The 13,617-nt window shown below is 34.9% G+C and overlaps 1 protein-coding gene across 4 annotated transcripts in view; it reads right to left on the bottom strand.

Moving 5' to 3' along the window:
• The window catches only part of CBR4 (carbonyl reductase 4), a 100,043-nt gene extending 88,075 nt beyond the window's left edge, over positions 1-11,968 (bottom strand). For 3 of the 4 annotated variants that reach the window (XR_005655718.1, XR_005655719.1, XM_039876340.1), the window contains exons 1-4: positions 11,608-11,968; positions 9,276-9,396; positions 8,495-8,631; positions 6,170-6,304 (exon numbers count right to left, since the gene is read on the bottom strand). Coding sequence is in view for 2 of the 4 variants with exons in the window: in XM_039876340.1 (XP_039732274.1) it covers positions 6,170-6,304; positions 8,495-8,631; positions 9,276-9,396; positions 11,608-11,749 (535 nt within the window). In the remaining 2 variants the exon portion in view is untranslated. The remainder of the gene's footprint in view (positions 1-6,169; positions 6,305-8,494; positions 8,632-9,275; positions 9,397-11,607) is intronic. The other variant, XM_039876339.1, reaches the window with a different exon arrangement.
• Positions 11,969-13,617: the final 1,649 nt, after the last annotated feature.

The raw sequence follows: 13,617 nt of genomic DNA, 5'->3' as shown, positions 1-13,617 counted from the left end.
TGAGTCCAACAATGAGGATCATGAAGTCTGGCACCCACCTCACATGAAGATTATTCCCTCTACTGCTCAAACTTGGAAGATAAGGGTGTTATTTCTTTAGGAGAAGTTTGCTATAGCCTCTCCCCAGACTTGCAGTTGGAATGACAAACCTCATGGGACAAGCAGCTAGCCATCACTGAACTCTATCTACACTAATAGCCTAAAGTAAAGTAGGCGTTAGAGGCCACGTTGAAAGGAAAGGGATGACTTCACCAATACTGGCTTTTCCACTCTGGTTATGATGTTTGATACAGAAAGCAACAATATGTCCAAAGATTTTTCTCTCTTCATTATCTCTCATCATTAACTTTTTTAAATGAATTTATATTTTTTTAGAGCAGCTTTAGGGTTTTAAAAAAATTGAACAGAAAGTAGAAAGAGTTCCCATATACCCCCATATACCCCATTAGAGCTAGTCTCTAATGATAATTACTTCGGCTCTACCAAATTTCAATGTCATTTTATGCTATAGTTCATGAACTACAGAATCCTCATCTATAAATACATTACAACCCAGGGCAGTGCATATAAACTGTCTTTGGATTCTAATCATATATCGTAAGACCTGAGCAGAGTTATCAGTAGCATTCTACACACCCATTTTTGTGCTTGTATTGCTTTTGTTTGTTCTCTCTCCTTAACCCCAGAGGAGTCTCTTCCATATAATTCTTCCACTTCATTTGCAATGTTCCAGAAACTGGTTCTACTCATTTTACTACATACATAGTTGCAATGCCTTTCAAACTGGCCTATAAAAATTACAAACTACAAGTAGGTGCAACTATCCAACAAATGATTACTGATCACTTGTTGCACAATTAGTGGTAGAAGACTACCACTCCTTAAATCACTAAATAGATAACTGAAACGACATGCACTTGACTTAGAACAAGGATACTTCTACTTTAGTTCAGCATATGAGATGACACACACAGTATTACTTTTAAAATATAAACTCTTTAGGAATAGGAATATTATTGCTCATAAAAGAAAGTGTATGGTATTCGTCCAAGAATAATTACATTTGATAAATTCTAAAGAAAATTTATTTCCTTATCCATTTTTGGCCAGCTGTATAGTATAAATAACTAGCATTTCATTTCTATATTACCTGGTCATTATTCTAGTTTTGAACATTTTTATATGTAGCAGAAACTTTATGTTTAAATAAGACACTAGGATATCTGCCTATCACTAGTATTAACAGTTGTGGATGTGCACTACTTGATATATCTATGAACTCAGAAGTCCATTCTCTAGTATAAGTCTCTAGAGCCTAAAAAGAATTATAATCTCACTTTATAAGAAGAAACAAGGCTGTTGACAAAAACTAGACCAAGATTTTTAAAGAGAATGAATTTCTATGTCTTTAATATGTTTATAAATTGTATAGGGAAGCAGTATGTGAAAATCAACTCCATACCAAACAGTCCATAAGATCACGCAGAGAATTATCTGTTTTGAGTGGTGGCCAAATTTATGTCAGCATTTGTCAACAAGGTTTTCTCCAAGTAGTAAACATAAGAACTCTTCAAATTAAAAAAAGGGAGGGGGCAAAAACATTTAAGGTACCCAATAGAAATAAATTCAATGCTAAACTATTCGTCGAAATTTAAAATGCATGTACCCTTCAAGCCTTGGCAGTCCCATTCCCAGGATTATGCTCATATACTCACATATGTGCAAAATAAACCACATACAAGTATTGTCACTGCATTATTAGTTGTAATATCAAAAAATGAGAAACAATCTAAATGCCCAACAAGAGACAACAAGTAAAATAAATTATGATACACCTATAAAACAGAATTTATCGTCTTTTAACTCAGCCATTATGTGACATAGCAGTCACAAAAGACATGTTATATGATTTTATTTATATGAACTGTCCAGAATGGGAAAATCTAGAGAGAAAGTAGATTAATGGTTGCCAGAAGCTAAAGAGATTGGAGGGAAATGGGGAGCAAATGTTAATGGCTACAGAGTTTCTTTTGGGATGACGAAAATGTTTTAAAATGTATTTTGGTGATAGAACAATTCTGTGATTATACCACTGAAATTGTACACTTTAAATGGGTGAATTGTATAGTATGTGAATTATATTTCAATAAAATTGTTACTCAAAAAATGAAGCAGCTATATGTGGAATAATATGGAATCAACTCCAAGATACATTGTTCTACAAATAAAACAAGGTACAGAACACTGTAAATAGTGTTCTCTTAAATATATACATACACATACAAACATACACACATACTTTATTGTCTTGTATATGAAATGCAGAAGAAACTTGTTAACAGTGGGTTGCTTTTGAGGAAAGGAACTAGATGAGTCGAAGAGACTTACTTTTCCCTCTATGCCTCATCATACTTTTGAATTTTGTATCGTTTGTATTATCTATTGAAAACACATACATTTCAAAGCAATGTTCCCATTATAATTTCAATTCATCAAATAGTTTCTCATATCAGTAAGGTTTATCCATGAGTAATTTATTTTTATACTTAAAGTAATACTAAAGTGTACCAACTAACTGATCTTTAAAATATCAGTAATATTAGGCAGCAAATGATAACCTAATTTATTATTTTTCTTGTTCCTTGCTTTTCCTGTTATGATTTGCTTTTTAGCTATTTTCCTAAATTGGGAACTCCATTTGATGGTGACCAGGAAAACTGACAGAAAAAGAAATGTGTTAATTCAATGTTTGTCAGTCTATTTAAAGATCTGGTGAAGAATTTGGTTGTAATTACTATCTAAAATAAAGTTAATAAATAATTCATGGAATCTATTTAATTGTACTTTTTTAACTTATAGTTTGCTTCTGACCAATGAAGCATATTCATACCAGGAAACCTGATAAATATATATAGCCAATAAAATAAAAGTCAACCTATAAATGGCCACATTTTTAGAAACAAGTTTTTTCTGCAGTATAAATTGTACTAGAAAGATATTTAGGAAAGGTTATACATACAAACACACTTCCATAACACTCATAAAACCTCCTTTTGTATACAAACTAGATTCCCACTATTTAGGCTGTTGCCTTGACAACTAATTCACTCAGACAAAATTAAGCATTCTTCAGTGTTTCCATAGATCATAGATATGTATCTCTACATTCATCAAATGACATTGTAATTACTTGTTTATGTCTGTGTTCCCCACTGTACTTAGCTCCTTGTAGCAGAAGTATCTTACTCATTTTTGTAATTTTAGAACCTAGCACAGCCTTTGCATATAGAATACATGACAGTAACTCTGCAGAATGATTAATTACGGATTAAGAACACTTGCATTATCCTTAAACCATCCAGCTTTTAAATCAAAATGAACCAGAATAACTCTTCATTATCCATACCATTACAATCCCTATAGGAGAAGGAAGCAAATATATGCAGTCCTAAATCATAAATAATCTATTCTCCATATACACTGGGCTAACACTAAAATCAAATCATGTTGCATAAAGCATAAACAAACAGAAAGCGGTGCCAACATGACAGTGAAGATTTCGATTTTTTTTTTTTGGAAAAAGTAGATGTATTGTATCTAAACCATAGTCATGTACCAAATTTTCATGGATTTGCAATGAATGAATTTAGTTTCTGTTACTGAACAATGAATTGGGATAAAGGCACGTTACAGAGCAAAATGGCTATCAGAGCATTTTGGCAATTCCTTGATCCCTGCTAGTTCAACATCAGTGCCAAATAAAACTCCAACTTTAGGGTCCAAGCTGGAGCCATTAGTGACTTGAAATATAAAGGTGGCAAAGGTCTACAGTTTCTTACAAACAACCAATGAACAAAAACAAAATGTCTTTTCTCATATAGGTAATCAATTCTTAAATATCTATAGTAAACTAAAACAGATTTCATGGCTAACTGGCAGAAGTATATAAAAACACTCATTTTATTCAAAGGCCAACTAAGTATCTAACAAATATTTCTATCACCCTAACAAATGAGTGATAATAGTAGAATTAAGTTTTAGTACTTTTTTATTACCTTCTTAACTATTCCAGGCAATTTTATCAACTAGTAACTTGGCAAAAGGCAAATAATATAAAGGCAAAAGTTATAAAACTGGAAGAGTCCAGATAGTTTAGACAGACCACAGTAGCAAAAGGACGAAAACACCTAAACTGCTTGCAACGATATAAAGGAAATCTAAGGGGCCATTATTTTTAAGCTTACCTTAGCTGGAAATCCAAAGATAAAGCTTTTAGTAACAGTCCTGCCATAAACTAGCTGTGTAATCTTCAGTAAATCACTCTGTCTCCTAGGTCCCAGTCTTCTAAACCGTAAAAATCACTGGAATAAATGATCTCTAAAATCCTTTCCACCTCAAGTTATTCTAAAATTAGTATGAAATTTAAAAATAAAGATTTTATGGAAAATATAAGGCACAAAGAATTTTTCTCTAGTCACTAGTTCATTACTTGATTCTTTTCACAGTTTTTAGAACTATTCTACCCAGGCATCAATCCATGAGTACCAATTAATTAATAGGCCTAATGACTTCCTTCTCTATAAATCAAAAAAGAGAATTAAAGAATTTCTTTAGCCTTTGACAACCTAAACTATAATTCTGATCATTATGTTTTAATATTTTCCAATTACTGGTAACTAACAGACCAAGTTAATTGGCTTTGGATCCCATTTAATCCACCAATATTTTCAAGTAATGTGGAATACCCAAACTCAGCAAAATAAAAGGAACAGGTGTGCAAAAATGTTCCCTTTGCCTTCTAGAAAAGGCTCTAGCTTCTGTGTACTTCGCCCAGATCACGCTTGCTTTGTCTTACAGGTGAATTGCATCTCTGTTGGCCTTGTTTTTCTTACATGTTTAAGAACACAAGTGTTCCTGACAGATTCCCTACAGGAGGGCAGCAGGTCTATTATAAGCTTCCCACTAACTTCTACTATTTTGAAAATTCATTAAACAGCCACCTCTCTAATCATCTTCATTGTTGGCCACTCCCTGCAAATGTAGTACCTCCTGCATATGTAATAGAGCTTGTTGGTGCCACAGTACCAGGCTGGTTCTCAGTTCTGTCATCACAGACTAACACTTTCCTTCTCTGATACCAATACACAATGATCCTCAGAGCCCCCACTCGCTCATTAAAGAGGCAACAACTCCTAGACTCACTATTAAAATCTTATTACTTCATAGAGTGACTTTTAAAAAGATGTTTTCTTCCTCTATGTAAATATCTTTTTTTTAATTTTCCTTTGTGTTGAAATTCTAACATGAATCCTGGGTAGCTCTCTGGGATACAATGAAAGGCTTCTTATCTATTTTGAAAAGAAACATATGTGACCTCTAGCATTTCTTTCTCTGTACAAATACTGACTTTCTGGAGTAGTTACTATATCAGTTATTATACGTGATTACTTTGGGAAATGTGCAAATGATATCACGTATGCGGCCTTGTTTGATTATTTCCTCTGGTTTATACTGTTATTAAAAGCATATTGTATTATGAAGCTATTTAGACATTTTAAATATAAAGATGTACTGTTTCTGTAATATAGACATAAGGAATATATTTAGGTAATAGGCACATTACATGGAAAGTTCTCCTTTGACAAACTGACAAAGTTTAAATTAATTAGCAAATGTTGTGAGCAGTAAATAGAATATCACAAGAAAAGAAGAATACTTAAAATGGAAACAGTTCTCTAAAGGTATACAATTTGGACTTGTTCAATTACTGGGTATATGTTACCAATATTACTCCCCCCCACCCTCCACACACTTAAAATACTTACATTCTTAATTTATAATTGATTTTTAAATAAAAAGTTTCTCTTGTGATTTTAGTTTGGATATAATCATTCAGTAAAAAATGCAATGTGGTTTATGCAAACAAAAGCCTGGCAGTGTGGCCAGGAATGGCCACTTTAAGTCCTGTCAGGACACAGTCACACCCTCCCTCATTTTGCTACTCAAGAGTTTAGTAACAGTGCAGATTCCAAGTTCCTGTTCTGATACTCTCTGAGAAGTGCCTAATGATGCTGATGCAATTACAGACCCAAGAACAATCTTTGCTATTACAGTACAAAACCATAAACATCCAAAAATTATGTTTAAAAAGAAAAAAGTTTTCACTGACCTGGTGCAACTACATTCACTTTAATTTTCTTTCTTGCTACTTCTTTCGCAAGAGCACGTGAAAATCCAACTAATCCTCCTTTACTGGCACTGTACGCAGACTGGCCGGCATTGCCTTTTAAACCAACAATACTTCCTAGGAGAAAAAAAGTGAAATCAAATTCAAACCAATTAATGGGATCATCTGAATATTCAGATAATTTATAGTAAACAAACAAAAAAGGTACAAATTATTTCACCTTGTCCTTTGCTAAAATCAGGATTTCTAACCATTGTCATTTGAGTGGTAAGAATCTGAGTCTGCTCCAGATACACAGAAAACAAGTTTTGAAAGCTTGTGTGAAATCCCAAATGCCAAACAGGGCTTGAGAACTGATCCATTAAGTGAAAAGAATCCACTCTCACTTCATTAGGTCTGACAGGATAAAAGTTCTATAGTATTTATAAAGGCTTCCAGTAGGAAGAGGTTAAAACTAAAAAAAGTCAGATAATGGCTGATTAATTTTATGGTTCCACAGTACTCATTTCCACCTGAAAAAATAGTTCATCTGAAGATCTCACTAAATGTGAACTACTGTCAATCTAAATAAGCAAAGCTTCAACCACAAATTCTTTGTAATTCGTTACTTTCAGTAACTTGTAATGTCTACTAAAGATTATTGGGTGGCCTCATTTATATGAATATGAAAGAATAATTTATAATTCAAATACCAACTGTATGCAAAGAAATTCATGTAAAACATAAGTGGGGAAGTAATTTTCTGCACCAGTGACCTGTACTTATGATATAAAAATTAATCGAGATCCTCACAAAAGTTTTGAAAATTTTTATTTTAGAAAACATTCCAAACACTTATGTTATAATCAACAAGTCCAATATTAAAATATTTATCTACATTATATATTATATGCCAGTTAATGACAAAGAAAGAGAACTGTGAAGAACAAAAAGAAAAGAGATAACAGAGAAAATGCAGATGAACAGAGAAAGGGGTATTTAGGAGAAAGAAAAATATGATGATATAAAATAAAAAAGAAAGAAAAATACAGGCATGAAAGGCCAAACGGGAAGCTTTAGAAGCTTTGATTCATACCACACACGATTGTTCTTCTGGTGAAAAGCGGTACCTTCTGAAATATCATGAATTTTCTAGCAGTTTAAAGTAGTCCTTTCTAGAATAAGATTCTCTTAATTTATTTTCAATTATATGTTTTTATTTACTCGTAGCACAATTCTAAAAATTTATATATACGAAGGACTGACATGGGTTTTTTAAATATATCTAAAAAGGGTAAATATTTTAGATTTAAACAAACATACTCCATGTTATCTGGTGATATATACAAGCCAGTATACCAGCTTATAAGAACCCCAAATCATTATCTGGCTAGTAGAAGGCAAAGGTCGACTCGTTTACTCATCTAAGAAAACTGATCTCTTATATTTTTAAAGATAAACGTTAAAAAAGTTCTAATATTTATTATTAGTACAGAATTCTTTCCTCTTCTCATTTTCAAAAGAGGAAAACCCTAAATACTGGCTTGAAAGCTATTTTCTATATTAGAAAGAATAGAGTCATTTACTATAACAGAGAAGCATCTCCCTTTTGTGGCCTTTTAAGGTATTACCACTCAAAATTAAAAGGCAGACAGTATGCTACTATTTTCAAATTACCAAATTGAAATAAAATTTCAAGTCATTTTGCATTTTAAGGCCTATAGGCACACACTACAGTTTATCTGACCCTAAAATCTAAGCAGTACCTATATCTATGCTAAAAAAGTGAAAAAGTCAGTCTCTTAAGCTTCCTTTTAAACCTCTGTACTAGATTTATCGGTGACCCATGTGACTGCTCTAGACATCATTTTTAGCCCCCAATATCTAAAATTTTTCAATTCCTTGTCCATATTTTAAAAATTAGGTTTCACATAAAAATCAGGATGTCCAATTTATCTTAAAAAACCAAAACAGCTCACAAAACCAAGACCACATTCATGCTTAGCAACAATCTACTGGATCTGAGCAGTGGTTGCACCTGCCATTCCAAATGGCCTCTAGACAACAAAGCTGGCCATCATTTGTCATCTCTCATGCGGCTTGTGCTGTCATTTTTCTAATAGCTGGCGGTGTCAACTCAGTTAACACCTACTTGACTACTATAAGGAAATGAATTTGTGATTCCTGTTTTACCTATTGCTCAGTTAATCAAATCCTTTTTCCAGACAATAACACATTTCATCTAAGTTTCACACAAATTCCAATTTAGTCAATTAAATATTTTTATGGTACTAAGGTAATTATAAATTCGCAAAAGTGAAGACTCACCTATATTAACAATAGACCCTCTCTGTTGTTGAATCATAGTTTTCATGGCAGCTTTACAGGTCAGCATGGGACCCAAAAGGTTAGTATGAAGCTGAGATAGCATATCTTCAGTTTTTGTTCTTACTAAAAGACTATCCCTTAAAAAAAAAAAAAAAAGCATGTTAATTAAAAATGGGATAAAACAAAAAATGTCAATAAATGTGTAACATTTTTACTGAAAGTAAAGTTTAAGAAACGCTTCATATTTGAGCTAGAATACCTAAAAAGTCTCATTTTACACTTGGTTTGAGAGGCCTTAAAATAAAAACTAAAAGATACACTTGGAAGTCATGTTCCTATCCCCTCTCAGGTAGAGTGAATTAGCAAGAAAATATTATTCTAAATATTCTGTCCAAAATTCATTATAAAAAAAGAATTCCCACTCTGATTCCATTTAAAGTTTATGAACTAAGAAAATTTATATATGGTGAGAGAGGTCAGAATAGTGGTTACCTATAAGGAACTACTAATTGGGAAGAAACTGAGAGAGCCCTCTGGAGAGCTGAAAAAGTTCTGTAGCTCAATATGGGTGTTGATATACAACGTTAAAATTGAACAAACTATATCCTTATTTTATATCTCAATAAAAGAAAAGAATGCATGGACTGACCGACCAAATTTTAAAATACAGTTTTTATTCCAATTAGAAGTAAACCAAGTTAATTAACATATTAACTCATGTTAAGCAAAGACAAATTAGGGAAGAAATGACATATTAGAAATGTACTTAAATTTGACCAACCTGTTAATTCCAGCTGCATTTACCAAAAAACTAACAGGACCTAAATTTTTCTCCATCTCTTCAAAAGTATTTTGAACGTCTTGTTCTTTGGTAACATCACAGCTAAATGCCAAATGACCACCTACACACAAAAGATTACAATTACTTATAAACTGTAACTTGAATTAAAAAGTTATTCAATACACATTTGTTAAGCATCTACTATAAGCTAGGCCTGTGCTAATCTAGAACCTAGAGATAAGATTGTCACTGGTTCCTGCTCTCATTGAGTTCAGTCTAATAAAAGAGGAAAGTGGGTGGTGGTAAACAAGGAGAAATAAACTACTACAGGATGTAAACCTTAAAACTTGTTTTTAATCAACAAAAAGTGGGAGAAGGGCCTTTTTGTGTTCATAATGCTTTGTAAAATTCATCCGATAATATTTATAGCTTTGACACTGAATCCACCTAATTCTGTTCAATAGTCTTCTGGATTTTATATTCCTTTTTTGAAATTTATGTCTAATTGTGTTAGGGTTTTGTCAAATTGGTTTCCTAACCCTGCCCTGAGCATAATAAACTCTAGAGTTTCTTTTTTTTTTTTTTTTTAACTAGGCACATATTATTTTGATGATGACGATGGCTATTATTAAAGTCTGACCATTAGGAAAGTTAAAATAAAGGAGGAAGCTGTAAAAATGCTAAAACTAAAAACAATGAAAAAAAGCTTTTTCCTATAAACAACTTGTTACTTTTTTAATGGTCACATTTTCAAATATTTAAATACCAAAAAAAAATTACCCTTCAAAGAAAGCATTCTCTATTTAATAATATATTTTAATTTTTTTGTATTTTATTATTTTTTAAAATTTTTGTTATGGTGAAACTGGTTAATGAAATCTAGTAAGTGTTAAGTGTACAATTTAACAGTAAGGCATATATATACATTGCATTGTGTGTTCACCACCCATACCATTTTAACACTCTCAAATGTAGATTTAAAAAAAAACAATTGTTTATTTTCTGGCTGACCTTGTCTAATAGTTAATATTAAAATTACCTACTAAAGCCTTTGCAAAGAGTAAGTCATTGGGAAGTCACTTATGGAATACAATTCAAGGAAATGAAAGACCCAAAAGTATCCTGTGTCTCATGCTTGGCTTCCATCTGAAGAGTTGTTGGATTCACAACCCTTGAAAGCTCAACCAGCAGTTTTAATTTTGTCCAGCAAACACTGATGGCTTGGGTGGAAAGCATAAAGCCTGACACTTTCTCACCCATTTGTCAGTAACATAATGGCAATAATTAGAAGCAGCAAGAAGCATTCACTGAAATTGTCTCTCATATATAACTTCTTTGTGTTTTTTACTTTTAGGAACTCTAACATTCTCCCAACCCACATAACCAATTAGGGTGAACCAATCAGTAATGTTATTTTAAAGGTTACAGGTACCAGATGCATTCCCAGGCTTCTATTTTCCCCTAAAGCCTCCTTGATAGTAAATGAGGTGCATCTGTACATTCTAGTAATTAAACAAATAGCAGCATCTTTCAAACATCCTTTCTCTTACCAGGAAAAGAAACTTAAATTCGCAAAACAATGTAAAACAAGTACTAATCCATTATAAAACAGAAAAAAAAATGAAGTTTAAATGCAATAAAAAGGAATTTGGCAGAACAAATCTCAGTTGCCCATTTGTTAAAGTCACCAAAAGGAGTTCGTAACTTAAGTGCTTATGGTGGTGGTATTAAAGCAAACCAGGTACATCTCAAAACTGGTTGGTACTCAAAAATTTCTCTATATGAAAGTTTTGTGCATCCACACTCAGGCGGGAACAGCCCTCAGCAAAACGAAGCAAGCATTTTAAGACCGACACGCCTACCTTTCCTGACAGAACTCCTTTCTGACCAGCCCTCCTCTCCGGGCCCCAGGATCTTAAACCACCAGTGAGCTCTTTGCCCTATATAAAAAGTTAACTGTTGTGTGCCTCCCCTCCTTCCAGACGCCAAAACAAAGCAGCTCCTTTCTGCTAGCACTAGCCTCAGGGAGGTGAGTTCTTATTAATATGGCACCACAAAACTACTAAGTCTCAAAAGAAAACCCTAAGAGTTCAGCCACTGGTGACAAGCAGCGTGGACGGAGGCACTCTGCAGGAAACAATGGAGGGAAGTGGGGGAGGGAGCGTCTCTGCACAAGCTACAGGCTACATTCGGGACAAAAGTGCTCCTGCACGTGGCAGCTGAACTGCTAAACCTCAGAGCCATAAAGGCCAGACCTGCTCGTTTTACAAACGAGGAGCCAAGTTGCTTGGACTGCAGCCACACAACTGGACAACTCCAGTTCAGTACCTACCGCCGAGGTCACCGGCGGCGGCTTTGGCCACTTCCAAATTTCTGGCGATGATGGCCAGTCGGTAGCCTTTCTGGGCCATTAACTGAGCCACTGCCCTGCCAAGGCCCCGCGAACCTCCAAAAATAGCACAGACTTTGTCCATCTTGAACCCAGGAGTCTCAAACTTGGAGGAAAGAGAACTAGGGGTGACGGCTTCTTTCCAGATTCCGGCTTTTATACCACCACGGCTTCAAAGAAAAAAAAAAATCGAACTGACGCGGAAGAAAGCACCTCCCCACCACTCCTGCGACGGGACTCTGGCATGCCAGAAGGTCGGAGACAGGCGCTAAGACTATGGCGTCAACGCATGACGTCAGCGCGCACGGGCTCCCAGGCTCCGTGCCTTAAGGGGACACAGGCGTGAAAGAGCCCAGCAGGCCAAGGGTTGCCCCAGAAGGGGCCGAGCTGCATGCTGGGACTTGTAGTCTAGACGCAGGAGGGAAGGCGAGCTACGAGCGCTGCGCAGTGGGAAATGCACTCAGGATGAAACGCTACCTCCAGAAGCCCTTTGGACAGGAGAGTTAGGCTTAGAGCTCGGATGACTAAGCATTCTGGTTTGCCTGCAAGTGAGGGATATGTCAAGATGCTGGACTTCTTTTAAAATCAGGACAGTCCCCATCAAACCAGGACAAGTTGATCACCATAGTTAGAACCCAGAATATATGCAGTTATACGCGGATTTTCAACTGGGAGCGGGGGCGTCAGCGCCCCTATCTCTAGCGTTGTTCATGAGTCAACTATGCACTATTCGGAGTTCCATTCTCTCCCTTTTACCCAGGGCTTGCCTTTGGCTGGAAACTAGATGTCCAGAACCTGTTGAAGAAGTGGATTCCAAGTATCAGGACTCATACCAAAACCTATCCTACCTTTCCCTTTCCGAAGTTGCCGCAGAAATGGGCCTCCGCCCAGCTGCACGTTACCATTCATCTCTTAGGGTGTTGCAAAAGTGGATGCCCTGTAATAATACTATATTATAGGGGTTCAAAAAATGTTCATTGTTGGGTGGGTGCTGGACTGGTGGTGGGGGGAATCACTTCCTAAATCGTATGGCTGTCTGGGCACTATGCTGTACACCAGAAACTAATATGAAATAATATTGGATGTTAACACTAATTGAAACAAAAATTTAAAAAAGAAAAAAAATGTTACTTGAATGAATACTTCTGCAGGATTCATAAAACAATCATCAGCTGCTGCAAACAGAAATAGATTCCTGCAATTCTAAAGAGATGTGCTGAGTGCTCTGAGAGTTAAGCTAAAAGTTGAGCATTTATTATAATTATACTGTAAAAAAGAAGCATTTCTTGATATAATATCATTGCATTAGATGATTCAGAAAAGTATTAACCATAGTATCAACTATGAAAAAGTACACAACATAGGGTGACAGGAGTAAATACACATGAAACACTAGGGAGTAGTCCAAAATCATAAGGTAGGAAATTCTATTAACACGAGAAATCAGAGAAAAGGGAGAAGAATGAAGGAATACGAAAAGCTGGATTTGAGGCCTGGCAGAATAGAAGGAAGAGAAGAGCAAAACCTAAGCAAATTGAGCATTATTTTTTAAATGTTATTTTTATTCCACCTAAATTTAAAAGGGATTTAAAATGACTTACAAAAATACTTGAGTAAAACCTCATGTTCATTAGCATGGCTACTATTAAAAAGAAAATAAGTGTTGGTGAGGATGTGGAGATATTGGAACTCTTGCATACCATTAATGGGAATGTAAACTGGTACAGTCGCTTTGGAAACAGTATGGCATTTCCTCAAAAAATTAAAAGCAGAGCTACCCTATAATCCAGCAATTCCATTTCTGGGTATATACTCAAAAGAATTGAAAGCAAGTTCTCAAAGTGATATTTGTATACCCATATTATTCATAGCAGCATTATTCACAATAGCCAAATTGTGGCAGCAACCCAAGTAACCATCGAGGGAGGATGGATAAGCAAAATGTGGCATGTA

This window comes from Pteropus medius, unplaced genomic scaffold (assembly GCF_902729225.1).
Source record: "Pteropus medius unplaced genomic scaffold, Ma_sr-lr_union100, whole genome shotgun sequence".
Classification (NCBI taxonomy): domain Eukaryota; kingdom Metazoa; phylum Chordata; class Mammalia; order Chiroptera; family Pteropodidae; genus Pteropus; species Pteropus medius.
This window is presented reverse-complemented; position numbering and strand designations above follow the sequence as displayed.